The 15247-nt window shown below is 47.3% G+C and overlaps 1 protein-coding gene across 1 annotated transcript in view; it reads left to right on the top strand.

The window, feature by feature from the left end:
* The window catches only part of LOC122928614 (testicular acid phosphatase homolog), a 156204-nt gene that overhangs the window by 66151 nt on the left and 74806 nt on the right, over nucleotides 1-15247 (top strand). Inside the window, exon 3 of the mRNA XM_044281622.1 lies at nucleotides 3728-3814. Coding sequence (XP_044137557.1) covers nucleotides 3728-3814 — 87 coding nt within the window. The remainder of the gene's footprint in view (nucleotides 1-3727; nucleotides 3815-15247) is intronic.

Below are 15247 nucleotides of genomic sequence, written 5' to 3'. Positions count from 1 at the left end.
GGTTGCCATGAGGTCCACCTCTGGCATACCCCAACTGTGAACTAGCTGCCTGAAGACCTCCGGATGCAGAGACCACTCCATGGTCGGTAATCCTCGACTTAAGCGGTCTGCTATCATATTGAGGGAACCTCGGATATGAACGGCAGATAGATGGGAAAGGTTCAGCTCTGCCCACCGAAGGATCACCCCGATCTCTGATAGAAGGGGTAATGACCTTGTGCCTCCCTGCTTGTTTAAATAAAGAACCGCAGTCATATTGTCTGACTGGACTTTCACCGCTTTGCCCCGAATCTGAGGGGCGAAGTGAAGGAGGGCTAGCCGGATAGCTCGCATCTCGCGAAGATTGGAGGAAAGATGCCGCTCCAGGGGGGACCAAGATCCCTGCACTTGGGATCCGTCCAGGTGAGCGCCCCAGCCTACAAGGGACGCGTCTGTAGTCAATATGACCCAAACTGGTTGGGTCATAGACTTCCCTGCTGGCAGCCGAAACCACCATCTGAGGGAATTCCGGGTTTGACCGGACAGGGAGCACAGGGAATCTAGCCCCGAAGGGCTGCCGTTCCATAAGTGTAAGACCTCTGACTGAAGAGGACGGAGGTGCCATAGCGCCCAAGGGACTGCGTCCGCAGCCGCTGACATGAGCCCCACCATCTTCATGAGAGTCCGAATAGAGACTCGACGAGGGACATGAAGGACCTTTGCCAGGTCCTGAATCCGCGCTTTCCTTTCTTGAGTCAACCGGAGGGACATCTCCACAGAGTCGACCACGAATCCTAAATAATGGATTGAAGATGATGGGCTCACATTCGACTTCTGCCAGTTGATAATCCAGCCTAGGCGGAGAAGAAAGGAGATTGCGACCTGAAGATGGTGAGTAAGGATCGGAACTGAAGAGGCTATGAAAAGCCAATCGTCCAGATAAGGAATAATAGTCAGCCCTTGAAGTCTCAGTGCTGCCACCACCGATACCACCACCTTGGTGAAGATAAGGGGGGCAGAAGAGATTCCGAAGGGGAGCGCGGTGAACTGAAAGTGCCTGCGAACCCCTGAAATCTGGACCGCGATCCTGAGAAATTTCCGGAAGGCGGAATGGATCGGAATGTGAAGATAAGCATCTTTGAGGTCCAGAGTAGCCATGACATCCCCGAGGTTGAGGATATGGGCGACTGACCTTATGGTTTCCATGCGAAACCTTGTTTTCCTTATAAATCGATTGAGAAATCTCAAATCGATGATAATCCGGAGGTCTCCCGTCTTTTTGGGAACCAGGAACACTGGTGAGTAAATGCCTAGGCCTCTCTCCCCTGCCGGCACCTCCTCTAGGGCACCTCCTCTAGATATAGTCCTGGATGTAAGATTCCAGGACCACTTGTTTGGCCGGCCCGAAGTTTCGTGTAGCGACGAATCTCTCTGGGGGGAGAGAGAGAAAGTCTACCCGGTACCCGACGGAGACTAAGTTCAGAACCCAAGGGTCTGCGATCAACTGACTCCAAGAGTCTTTGAAATGGGAGAGACGGCCCCCCACGGGCGTCTGGGGGAGTGGTACGGGAAAGTCTAGAGGAGACACTGCAGGGACAGCAGGGCTTATCCAAGAGCCTCGAAGAGGCCCATAGTCAGGAGGGTTTTGCCTCCTTAGCGGGTTTACGGGAGCGCCTCGAATATTTACGAGACGGTCCCCCCCAATCTCTGCGCCTAGATTGCTGCCCCGGACGTCCTTCGCGCTTCTTTCCCTGCCTGGGGTGTCCCCAAAAGGGCTGCTGGGGGAGGCTCTTCCCCTTTTTGTCGGAGAGCCCCTCCATTATTTTATCCAATTCGGACCCAAACAGCCTGTCTGGTTCGAAGGGGAGCCCACAAAGATTAAACTTGGACGCGTTGTCCGTGACCCAAGGTTTCAGCCAGAGTGGTCTGCGGGCAGCCAAAACTAAGGCCATAGTTTTGGCGGCCAGCTTCAACTGCATCTGGGTGGAGTCGACTAAGAAATCCATAGCCAGGTTGGCTGACTTGAAAGCTGCTAAGATATCATCCCTGGATACGCTCTGGTCCACATCTGTCTGGATCTGATTGAGCCTAGAGCGTAAATAGGTGGCTACTTCAGTGGCCGCAATCGAAGTTGATGCGGAGGCAGCGGCCGCCGCATAACTCCTTCTGAGGGTGCACTCTGCCCTCCGATCTAGAGGGTCCTGCAGACTAGACCCATCATCTGCAGGGACTAGAGTGCGCCGGGACAACTTGGCTATCGCCATGTCCACCTTGGGAATGGAACCCCACGATTCCACCAAGGGTTTAGCCATCGGGTACATAAGTTTAAACTTTCTAGTGAGAACTGGGCCTTTCTCAGGCTTTCGCCATTCTGTGCGCATCACAGAGAGAAGGGTCTCATCCGCTCTGAAGACACGCTGTGTCCGTACGGCGGGATCGGAGGACTCCCCAATGTCAACATCATGGTCCCTCGACCTGATGGACTTAAGTAGCTTCTGCGTCTTTTCTGGAGGGAAAAAGCAAGAAGTGATCTCTTCTTCCTCAGAAGAAGACCCCACCGAACAGGGGGTGGGTCTTTCGGCTGGTGCGACTGGAGCGGCCACATCCATGGGAGTCTGAGAGGGTCCTGGTAACCTCTCATTCAATAAGCGCACCACTCCCTTAATGGAATCATCCACGTATGTCTTCGTCCACTGAAACATCTCCTGCATCGTGGGTTCCGTGGACGCCGTGCGACAACTCTCACACCTAGAGTAGGGACAGCCGTCGTCTAAGGGCATGTTACAATCAAAGCACGCCAAATGCTTCCTCTTGGCCCCAGCTTTTCGCTGATCCAGATCCTTGGGGGAAGCCATAGTCTGTAATTGGAAACAAAAAAGACAGGTCATAACACCTACAAAAGAAAATTGGAGGTGGAGAAACGAGACCTTAAAGGGGCCCACCAGCACTAGAGAAATATAGAGCTGCAGAAGAGGAACACACAACCCACGTCAAGCAATAATATAAGGATATCACAAGGCACAGGGAACTCTGGAGCTAGCTTGTCAAAGCAATGCAACCAGAGCACTGAATGACAGGCTCTGGGCGCTTAAAAGGAAGAAGCCCCGCCCCCTGGGCGGGTCCCAAACCGTAAGTATCCTAAGATATAAGAGAGCTAAACAAACTAGCTAAACATGCTTTGGATAGCTGCCCCGGGTCATCCTGGATCACAGGATGTCTATAGGGAAGTAACTCTTATCAAGAGGGTGAGGATAGAACCTCAGCCGCGCTGCGAAAAAAACGGAAGTGACGTAGCGCAGCTAGTGCGCGTCACTTCCGGAAGATGGCGGCGCCCATAGCGCCACACGCATGTGGCGATGGGAGGAACGGGAGACCAGGATAAACTGAAAGGAGAGGGGAGGGGGACACCCCGCTCCCCGCGGTCCCCAGGTATAAAAAAATCGCCGCAATCCGCCTGAAATAAAGGCAAAAAGAGAGCCATATAAAAAAACGGGGCGATCCTTTACAAGAAAGAAAAGGAGCCCCTAACTCTCAGCTCCCAGAAGGAGCGATACGCCAGTCCAACCTGTCCAAAGGACAGAAAAAAACACGGTGGGCTGGGGGGTGATCTCCTCCCTTTCAGGGAGCTGAAGATCGTTTATTGGTTCTTGGGCTCATTAAAATTCCGCCGGTCCTACCAGTCCACAGGGGCAGTTAACCCCATCTGTGCTGCTGGTAGGACGTAAGGGAATAATATTTTCTACTGCAGGTAGGCATCAAACAGCAGTATGAGCTGGGGCAATATCTGAGGATGAGATATAAACATTTTCTCAGCCCATCATATAGAAAAGAGGAGGTAAGTGACACTTTTTATCTGTTTTAAATGATATGTTATTTTTAAAGGGGTTGTCAGTTTTATCTGCTGTATGTATACAGTGATGTTTGAAAGTTTGTGAATTTCTCAAAATTCGTTTAAGGGGCCGATTCTAACAAATCAATCTGAAAATTAGTGTATGACACTCTGAGGTCTCCTAGGACTGTTATTTTTACTCTCTTGTCTTTTTTATTATAATTTTTCTCTTTTTGTCGCTCTGCTTTCAAGCTTTTTAATGTAAAGACATAAATAATGTCAGAGTAACACTGACACATATAACTATGGGTAAATGTCTGTTTAACACACACACATTGCGGTTGGATTTATGCTTTTTAAAATTAAAACAAGGTTCCAAAAATTGTCACTTAATGGGAGCAGATGCCTGCCGGTGTGCAAAAACACATGATGGTAACAGAAAAAACAATAGCTTGTCCTGAACAAGTGGTCCAAAAAGTGGTCTACATGCTTGCCATGTTTATACACACAAACAGAAGTATCGAAACAAACAGTGACTTGGTCAAAAAATGATGCCTTAACAGGGGTAAATGCCTGCCTGCATTTAAAAACACACAGTAATATCGGAAGAAGCAGTAGCTTTTTCTGAACAAGCATCTAAAAATTCTCCCTTTTATGGGAGCAGCAGCAGTACAGTGCAGATGTGGAAACTTATGGACAAGGCAGGAGATGTGAGGCGGTGCAGCGGTAATAATAGCAGCATAGCATAGTATCTAACACACAAGGCAGTATTAGAGCAAACACCAAGCCATCATGGTGAAAGAACTGCATGTAGAGCCCAGAGACAGGATTGTTTGGAGGCACAGATCTGAAGAAGGGTACAAAAAATTCTGTTGCACTGAAAGTTCCCAAGGGCACAGTGGCCCCCATAATTCTTAAATGGAAAAAGCTTGGAACAAGCAGGACTCTTCCTAGAGCTGACCACCCCACCAAACTATAATGGGGGAAAAGGTCCTTGGTAAGAGCGGTGACCAGAAACCCAATGGTCAACCTGGCTGAGCTCCAAAGATCTTGTGTGGAGATGAGAGAAACTTCCAGAAGGTGTACCATCATTACAGCACTCTACCAATCTGGGCATTATGGCAAAGTGGCCAGAAAGAAGCCTCTCCTTAGAAAAAAAAACTCCATAAAAGCTTGCAAAAAAAAAAAAAAAAAGAAAGGACTTTCAGACTGAGAAACAATATTCTCTGATGAAACCAAGATTGACCTTTTTGGTCTCATTTCTAAGAGTCATGTCTGGAGGAAACCAGATACTGCTCATTACCTACCCAATACCATCCCTACAGTGAAGCATGGTGGTGGCAGGATCATGCTGTGGGAGTGTTTTTCAGTAGCTGGGAAAGGGAGACTGGTCAGAGTTGAGGGAAAGCTGAATGGAGCAGAGATTTTCTCGATGAAAACCTGATCCAGTGTGCTCTGGACCACTGACTGGGCTGAAGGTTCACCTTCCAACAAAACAATGACCCTAAGCACACAGGCAAGACAACACAGGAGTGGCTTACGGACAACTCTGTGAATGTCCTTCAGTGGCACAGCCAGAGCTCTGATTTGAATCGAACATCTCTGGAGAGACCTGAAAATGGCTATCCACTGATGATTCCCATCGAGCCCGACAGAGCTTGAGAGCATCTGCTGAGAAGAATGGGAGAGAATGCCCAAATCCAGGTTTGCAAACCTTGTGACAGCATACCCAAGAAGTCTGGAGGCTGTAATTTCTGCCAAAGGTGCTTGAACTAAGTCATGAGTAAAAGGTCTGAATACTTATATAAATGCAAGATGTTAGTTTTCCCTTTTCAATAAATTAGCAAAGATTTCAAACATTCTGTTTTCACTTTCTCATTATGGGGTATTGAGTGCAAAATGATAGGGAACATTTTTAACTTATTTTTGCTCCCATGAACTGCTCTATTCTATTAATCTATTGGATTAAGGTCAGGACTTTGACTTGGCCTTTCTAAGACTTTACCTTTATTCTTCTTTAGACATTCTTTGGTCGAATGACTTGTGTGCTTAGGATCGCTGTCTTGCTCCATGACCCACGTTCTGTTGAGATTCAGCTCATAGATGTCCTAACACTTCATTTATTACACAATTCATTGTTCCAAACTGTCCTGGCCCCGATGCAGCAAAATAGGCCCAAACCATGATACTGCCACCACAATGTTTCATAAGATATGAGTTTTTTATGCTGGAATGCAGTGTTTTCCTTTTAGACATAACGCTTCTCATTTAACCCTTTAATTACCAATTTTCCATTTATTTATTTTTTTAGTTTTTTACTCCCCACCTTCCCAAAGCCATAACTTTTATATTTTTCCACTTAGATAGACATATGAGGGCTTTTTTTTTTTTTTTACAGGACAAGTTGTACTAGTGGCACAATATATACAGTTGCATACAATGTAGTGGAAAGCGGGGAAAACATTTAAAATGGGGTGGAATTATAAAAATAACACAATTCCACCACAGTTTTATGGGTTTTGTTTGTACAGCGTTTCCTGTGCAGTAAAATTATGTGTTACTTTCATTCTCCAGGTCACTACGATTACAACAATACTACATATGCATAGTTTTACTTGTGTAAAAAATGTTTTCACCAAATTATTACACCCATAACATTTATATTTTTATGTTTATAGAGCAGTGTGAGGGCTTATTTTTTGTGGGGCTATCTGTACTGTTCATTGATACAATGTTGGGGTGTGTATGACTTTTTGATAATTTGTTATAAATTTTTTTGTGGGATGTGAAGCAACCAAACAGCAAATCGCCTATTCAGACTTTTTTTTCCCGTTTCAACGTTTGCCGTATATGATTGCCACAGGCAGGCTCTCCACAAGAGCTAATGTGTGACAGCCCTGTACCACTCCTGAGTACAGGGGCTGCCGGACACTACATCTGGCTGATGCAGTTGTAGGTCAAATTTCTGCATAAAAAAATAAATAAATTTTATATATATATATATATATATATATATATTACACACACACACACAGGGGAGCACCCAGGAATTTTGTCTAGGGGGGGGGGGGGGTCTGAAAGATGTGGCACGTGTAGCGCGCTGTAGCAATTCTTTTGCCCACCCATTTTTAAAAGCCCCCCTCATATTTAAAAATGCGGGGGCGCATAGCGTGTTGCGCTGATTCTTTTGCCTGGCCATTTCTAAAAGTAGAAAAGTGGAAAAATTTTGAAATGTTTAGCCACACCCATTATTAAAAGCCCCTCCTACATATAATAGGCCACTCCCAACAAACACTGTACCGCTGACATTCTATAGTTGCGGCCTGTCTCTACACACCATATGGAGAGAGGGGGAGGGTCTGTCCTGGCTGCACTGCCTGCTTCACATTATACAATAAACAGCAGGCCACAGCCAGGAAGCTGCTCCACTCTCCTCCCTCCCCCGATCCTGCTCAAGGCCTGTGGTTCCCCCCACCATCTGCCATCCGCCCGTGGCATGCTGCCCCCTTTGGCCGTCCTCACCCAGCTCTGAATCCTCCTTCTGCAAATGGCAGGGGGAAGAGCCGGAGCATCTCCTCTCCTACATAGTGCCACATACCTCTTACATTCAGTGATGTCACCTTTGTTGTAGACGTTCTCTTTCCTCATCTTCTTCATTCAGACCAGACCGGCATGATGATTTTTCAGCCATCTCCAGTCTCTGCAGAGATTGACAAACAGACATTAGTTTCCCACATTTCCATCATCTTCACATCTTCTGAACACACTTTCCTGCCACCCCCAATACTATACTGCAGAAACAGTCCCCCTGGAAATACTACTACCACACAGATAGTGCCCCCAATACTGTGCCCGCTGTGCCCCCAATACTATACTGCAGAAACAGTCCCCCTGGACATACTACTACCACACAGATAGTGCCCCTGTCACGGACGGTGTACAGGAAACAAGACAAAGCAACATGCATATATGACTGAGTGGATCCAAAGCTAAGGAACCAAAAGGGAGACCCCTGCACAAGACCTGAGACTATCCCTGGCTGCTCAGCCTATGCAAAGATCCGAAAGGTGGAGGTTTGCATATCCACGTACCTCGACTATATAACCCCTGAACACCCTACAATAGTGAGGGGACATGACCACCGGCTCCCTACTCCAGACACGGAGGGAGTCAGGGTCACCTGGGATCCAGCAAACAGAAAATAACAGATAAATGTTCAGCACTTAACTTTGTAGCAGACAGGAAAACAAGATCAGCATGCGCACACACTCCAGGAGGAAGTATAAGCCGTCCAGCAATGCACCATGGGGAGGGATTTAAAGGGAAGCAATCAGTCCAACTCCATGACAGCTGAGAGAGGCTAACGAGATGAGGAACTGAACAGCACAACAAAGAGAACTCAAGGAGGAGGTTCTGAAAGGCCTCTATCAGAGCTTCTCAGCTGTCTGGTTGTGACAGTACCCCTCCCTCTACGAGTGGACTCCGGACACTCAGAGCCCACCTTCTCAGGATGGGACCTATGGAAAGCCCTGATGAGACGAGAGGCCTTAATGTCCGTCACTGGGACCCACATCCTCTCCTCAGGACCATAACCCTCCCAATGAACAAGGTACTGAAGAGAACCGCGAACAAGACGAGAATCCACAATCCTAGAGACCTGAAATTCAAGATTCCCATCAACCATAATCGGAGGAGGAGGCAAAGGCGAGGGTACAATGGGTTGAACATAAGGTTTCAATAAGGACTTATGAAAAACATTATGGATCTTCCAAGTCTGAGGAAGATCAAGACGGTAGGCAACAGGATTGATGACAGACAGGATTTTGTAAGGCCCAATAAACCTAGGACCCAACTTCCAGGAGGGAACCTTCAATTTGATATTCTTGGTAGACAACCACACCAGATCACCAACATTCAGGTCCGGACCAAGCACACGTCTCTTATCTGCCACACGCTTATATCTCTCACTCATGCTCTTTAGATTATCCTGAATCTTTTGCCAAATAGATGACAAAGACGAGGAGAATCTGTCCTTATCAGGTAAACCAGAAGACCCCTCTCCCGAGAAAGTCCCAAACTGCGGATGAAACCCATATGCACCAAAAAATGGTGACTTATCAGAGGACTCCTGACGACGGTTATTTAAAGCAAACTCAGCAAGGGACAAAAAAGAACACCAATCCTCTTGATTCTCCGCCACAAAACAGCGCAGATATGTCTCCAGATTCTGATTGACGCGCTCTGTCTGGCCATTCGACTGCGGGTGGAAAGCAAAAGAGAATGACAACCGAACCCCCAAGCGAGAACAGAAAGCCTTCCAGAATCTGGAAACAAACTGCGTGCCCCTATCAGAGACTATGTCTGAAGGAATACCGTGCAATTTGACAATGTGATCAATAAATGCCTGCGCCAGCGTCTTAGCGTTGGGCAAACCAGGAAAAGGGATGAAATGCACCATTTTGCTAAAACGGTCCACCACCACCAGAATCACAGTCTTCCCCGAGGAACGAGGCAGGTCCGTGATAAAGTCCATGGACAGATGTGTCCAAGGACGGGAAGGAATGGGTAAGGGAAGGAGAGGACCTGATGGCCGTGAATGAGGGACTTTGGCACGAGTGCAAGTCTCGCAGGCTGCCACAAAACCCTCAACCGACTTACGAAGCGCAGGCCACCAGAATCTCCGAGCGATGAGATCCAGTGTGGCTCTTGCCCCCGGGTGCCCAGCAAGGACCGTATCGTGGTGTTCCTTAAAAATCTTGTGTCTTAAAGTGAGAGGCACAAACAACCTCCCAGGAGGACAAAGATCAGGAGCCTTTGACTGGGCTGCCTGCACCTCTGCCTCCAATTCAGAAAAAAGAGCAGAGACCACCACACCTTCAGCCAAAATGGGACCCGGGTCTTCAAAAATTTCCGCCTCCCGGAAAACAACGTGACAGGGCATCTGCCTTCACATTCTTAACTCCAGGGCGGAACGTGACCACAAAATTAAACCTAGAAAAGAACAAAGACCATCTGGCCTGTCTCGGGTTCAGACGCTTGGCTGACTCCAAGTAGGCCAGATTTTTATGGTCAGTAAATACGGTAATAGGGTGTCTGGCTCCCTCTAGCCAATGGCGCCATTCCTCAAAAGCCAACTTGATGGCCAACAATTCCCTATCTCCCACATCGTAATTTCTCTCTGCGGAGGAGAGTTTTTTCGAGAAAAAGGCACACGGTCGCCATTTGGCAGGAGAGGAACCCTGAGACAAGACCGCCCCCACACCCACCTCAGAAGCATCAACCTCAACTATGAAGGGTAAAGAAATATCAGGTTGCACCAAGATGGGAGCAGAAGCAAAACTCTCCTTGATATTAGAAAAAGCCTTACGCGCCTCTACTGACCAAAAATAAAAATCTACCCCCTTTCTGGTCATATCAGTGAGGGGTTTAACAATAGAGGAATAATTCAAAATAAACTTCCTGTAATAATTGGCAAAGCCCAAAAAACGCATCAGCGCCTTCTGATTCTCAGGAAGCTCCCACTCAAGCACAGCGCGGACCTTCTCGGGGTCCATGCGAAAACCAGAAGCGGAGAGAAGAAACCCCAGAAATTGAATTTCTGGAACCGCAAACACACATTTTTCCAGTTTCGCATATAATTTATTCTCCCGCAGGATGAGCAAGACCTGACGTAAATGTTCCTTATGAGTTTTGAAATCAGGAGAAAAAATCAAAATGTCATCCAAATACACTAATACAAATTTTCCCATCAAATGATAAAAAATGCTGTTCACGAAATGCTGAAAAACGGCTGGGGCATTCATCAAACCAAAAGGCATAACCAAATTCTCAAAATGGCCCTCAGGAGTATTGAAGGCCGTCTTCCATTCGTCTCCTTCTCTGACCCTGACCAGGTTGTATGCCCCTCTTAGATCTAATTTGGAAAAGACTTTAGCCCCAACAACCTGGTTAAACAGGTCCGGGATCAGAGGAAGCGGATAAGGGCCACGAATAGTGATACTGTTCAGCTCCCTGAAATCCAGACAAGGTCTTAAAGAACCATCTTTTTTCTTAACAAAGAAAAAACCAGCGGCAACAGGTGACTTCGAGGGTCATATGTGTCCTTTTCTCAGACTCTCAGAGATATAAGCACGCATAGCGATCCTCTCAGGTTGGGAAAGATTGTATAAACGAGATTTAGGCAGTTTGGCGCCTGGGATGAGATTAATAGGGCAATCGTACTCCCTGTGCGGGGGCAAATCCTGAACTCCACTCTCAGAGAAGAAATCCGAAAATTCAGAGAGAAAAGATGGTACAGTCTTAGTAGCAACCTCAGAAACAGATGTCGTGAGGCAATTCTCTCTGCAAAAGTCACTCCAACCATTTATTTGCCTCGCTTGCCAATCAATGGTGGGGTTATGTTTAGTGATCCAGGGTAGCCCCAACACTAGAGGGGTAGGTAATCCGCTAAGGACGAAACATGACACATCCTCAACATGAGCATCACTCACAATTAAACGGATATTGTGAACTATGCCCTTTAATGATTTCTGAGAAAGTGGAGCGGAATCAATAGCAAAAACAGGAATATCGTTTCCCAAAGTGCGCACCTGGAAACCATGAGTTATCGCAAATTGATTATCAATGAGATTGACAGCTGCTCCACTATCCACAAAAATCTCACAAAAAATGTTCTTGCTCTCTAGCGCCACCCTAGCCGGCAGGACAAAACGGGAACTACAAACAAACGGAAAACCTTCAATTTCCGCCTCAACCCTGCCAATAGTAACAGACGGAACATTTTTAAAAGATTTTTTCCTGTTTGTTTCTTTATTACTCCCAGAAAACTGCCTGAATCTTCTAGAGGGACAAATATTTGCCAAATGATTTATACCTCCACAACAAAAACAAACCCTCCCATGCGAGCTGAATCTTCTATTGTCAGAAGCAATCAACCCCAGCTGCATGGGCTCCTGCTCAGAAGGGGCTGACAGCGACTGAGACCCCTGCGCACAGAATGGGACCGCTGCACTGTCCTGGGAATGAGTATGACAGGAAGGAGAGATCTCTCCTCTCTCTCTAAGACGCCTGTCAATACGAACGGCCTGAGACATAGCAGAGTCCAAAGAAATAGGCCTCTCATGAAAGGCAAATGCATCTTTCAATCCCTCTGAAAGACCATGGCAAAATTGACTTCGGAGTGCAGCATCATTCCAACCAGTATCAACTGCCCATCTCCGAAATTCTGAGCAGTATATTTCTGCGGATTGTTTACCCTGGCATAATAGACGTAGTCTAGACTCAGCCAGAGCAATACGATCCGGATCATCATATATCTGACTCAGGGCTAAAAAGAATTCATCCACTGAACGGAGAGGCCGTGCCCCCTCTGGCAGCGAAAAGGCCCAGGACTGAGAGTTACCTCTGAGCAGCGATATAATGATCCCCACCCTCCGTTCCTCATCACCAGAGGAATGGGGAAGAAGGCAAAAATGGAGTTTGCAAGCCTCTCTAAAACGCACAAAATTCTCACTACCCCCGGAGAACGTATCCGGGAGCGAGATCTTAGGCTCAGAACAAACTCCATGAACGCAAGCTGAACCGGTCACTTGAAGCTGAGAAAAAGTCTTACGGAGATCAGCTACCTCCAATAAAAAGACCCTGGAAGCGTTCAGCCAAAAGTGAAACCGGATCCATGCTTGAGACGGTTTTGGCGGCTTATAATGTCACGGACGGTGTACAGGAAACAAGATAAAGCAACATGCATATATGACTGAGTGGATCCAAAGCTAAGGAACCAAAAGGGAGACCCCTGCACAAGTCCTGAGACTATCCCTGGCTGCTCAGCCTATGCAAAGATCCGAAAGGTGGAGGTTTGCATATCCACGTACCTCGACTATATAACCCCTGAACACCCTACAATAGTGAGGGGACACGACCACCGGCTCCCTACTCCAGACACGGAGGGAGTCAGGGTCACCTGGGATCCAGCAAACAGAAAATAACAGATAAATGTTCAGCACTTAACTTTGTAGCAGACAGGAAAACAAGATCAGCATGCACACACACTCCAGGAGGAAGTATAAGCCGCCCAGCAATGCACCATTGGGAGGGATTTAAAGGGAAGCAATCAGTCCAACTCCATGACAGCTGAGAGAGGCTAACGAGATGAGGAACTGAACAGCACAACAAAGAGAACTCAAGGAGGAGGTTCTGAAAGGCCTCTGTCAGAGCTTCTCAGCTGTCTGGTTGTGACAGCCCCCTTCAACGATTATTGGCACACAGTGCTCTAAAAAATAACTGTGCCCAGACACTAATAGTATAAAGATAATGTCCCCCCAAAATAATTGTGCTAAGCTGATACTGTGCAAGGGTACCTCGCCAAAGTAACAGTGCTCCCCAAAATAGAAATAATTCTCTGCCAGAGCACACTTAGTAGTAATAATGCCCCTATAGTGCCCATACTAGTGATCATGTTCCTCATAACCCCCCAGTAGTAGCAAAGCTCCCTATAATACCCCCTAGTAGTAATAATTCTCCTTATAATATGACAGTACATGTAATACCCCCGCTTAGTGCCTGCAGTTGAGCTAATGTCCCATAATGTATGCCAGTATAAAATACCCCTATATAGTGCCCCAGTAAATGCCCTCGTAGTGCTCCTCTCCCCTACAGTGTAAGAAATGCCAGATGCCCCCATAGTGCCAGCTCCCCCTCAAAAAAACAAATAAACTAATACTTACCTTCATCAGCAGCCATGTGATGCAGGCCTCTTCCGGCCTGTGTCCCTGCTGTGTGCTGCCCGGCTCAGGCAGCACGATAATAATGACGACATCGTGCCGCCTGAGCCGGCCTCTGATAGGCTGCAGGCATTAGTGCCTGCGGCCTATCAGAAGAACAGGGAAGGGAGACGCCGCTCCCTCCCCTGCCCAGCCGCAGCACAGTCATTTGTATTTGGTAATCGGCAGTGCGGCACTGAGGGATAAAAAAAAAAATATATATATATATATATATATATATATATGTATTCGTTGGTTGTTCGAGGGGGGTCCAGACCCGCTGGACCCCCCCCCCCCCCCGTAAGTGCGCCACTGCACACACACACATATTTACCAATTACTATATCGTACCATATACCGCTGAGGCCAGTCAATGGCTGGAGCAGTTACATGCAGTGGCAACGTTGGTTTAGAGCAGGGGTGCACAACCTGCGGCCCGGGGGCCACATGCGGCCCTTGATACCATTCTGTGCGGCCCCCAACCATCTGGTAACAGACATGTATGCCTATGTCTTATGGCTGCTCACATGCATTTTTCATGTATTTCTCCCATTAGATGGGAGTCCTGGAGGTATAATTAGACATTAATGGTATATAATGTGTGTTCAATATGCCATAAGTACAATATTTCAGTTGTTAATACACCTTTAAATTTTAATTGCGGCCCTCGTCATTGCTTCAGTCTGGCAATGTGGCCCCCAACCAGGAAACGTTGTGCACCCCTGGTTTAGAGAGCATGCTTTTTTTTTTTTTTATTATTCTAATAGCATCCGTGCTAAAAAACAATATTTTGCTGGGATAATCCTATTAAATTATTACTTTTTGACTGAACATATGGATTGCTTTCTTTCTTGCGTTGCTTTTTCTACAGCAGCACTTTCCTATGGGCTGTTTGGTGACATTCACTTGAATAGGCTGCAATACCAGACACAGCCAGTAGACAAGAGTTGCGCTTCCTCAGCCATATACGGCCCAGCAGCCTCCAGGCTCTGACCACACCAGCACCCTTGGAGGGAGATGGTCCAGAAGTCCTCCCGACTGACCGGGCAACCCTCTTTCCGTAGGCGTCACTGGGCCCCCCAAACTTCAGGCTTTACAAAGCCTCGTGGCCCCTCAGCCCTCCTTGCTGAGATCACACAGAGCCTCTCAGGCTTCCTCAGCCTTTCTCACCCCAAGTCATACACAGAGGGTTGCTTTATCCCTCCTTGATTCCAGCAGCAGGCCTCATCTGCGATCACCTCTGGCAAAAGACAAACATGTAGTGGAAGGGTGTGGACAAGTCAATGGGGGGCGGATCCGTTTTCAATTGCACCATATTGTGTCCGTGAAGACGGATCCATCCCCATTGACTTACATTGCAAGTCAGGACGGATCCGTTTGGCTCCGCATCGTCAGGCGGACATCAAAATGCTGCAAGCAGCGTTTTGGTGTCTGCCTCCAGAGCGGAATGGAGGCTGAACGGAGGCAAACTGATGCATTCTGAACGGATCCTTATCCATTCAGAATGCATTGGGGCTAAACTGATTCGTTTTGGGCCGCTTTTGAGAGCCCTAAAAAAGGATCTCAGAAGCGGACCCAGAAAAGCCAGTGTGAAAGTAGCCTTACACGTTATCTTTATATGACCTGAAGTGAACTGGAATCTATGGTGCGGAGTTGGGTATTTCTAGGCTCAACTCCAAAA

This window comes from Bufo gargarizans, chromosome 2 (genome assembly GCF_014858855.1).
Source record: "Bufo gargarizans isolate SCDJY-AF-19 chromosome 2, ASM1485885v1, whole genome shotgun sequence".
Lineage (NCBI taxonomy): Eukaryota > Metazoa > Chordata > Amphibia > Anura > Bufonidae > Bufo > Bufo gargarizans.
Note: the sequence above shows the minus strand (reverse complement) of the source record. Positions and strands in the feature narration are given on the sequence as shown.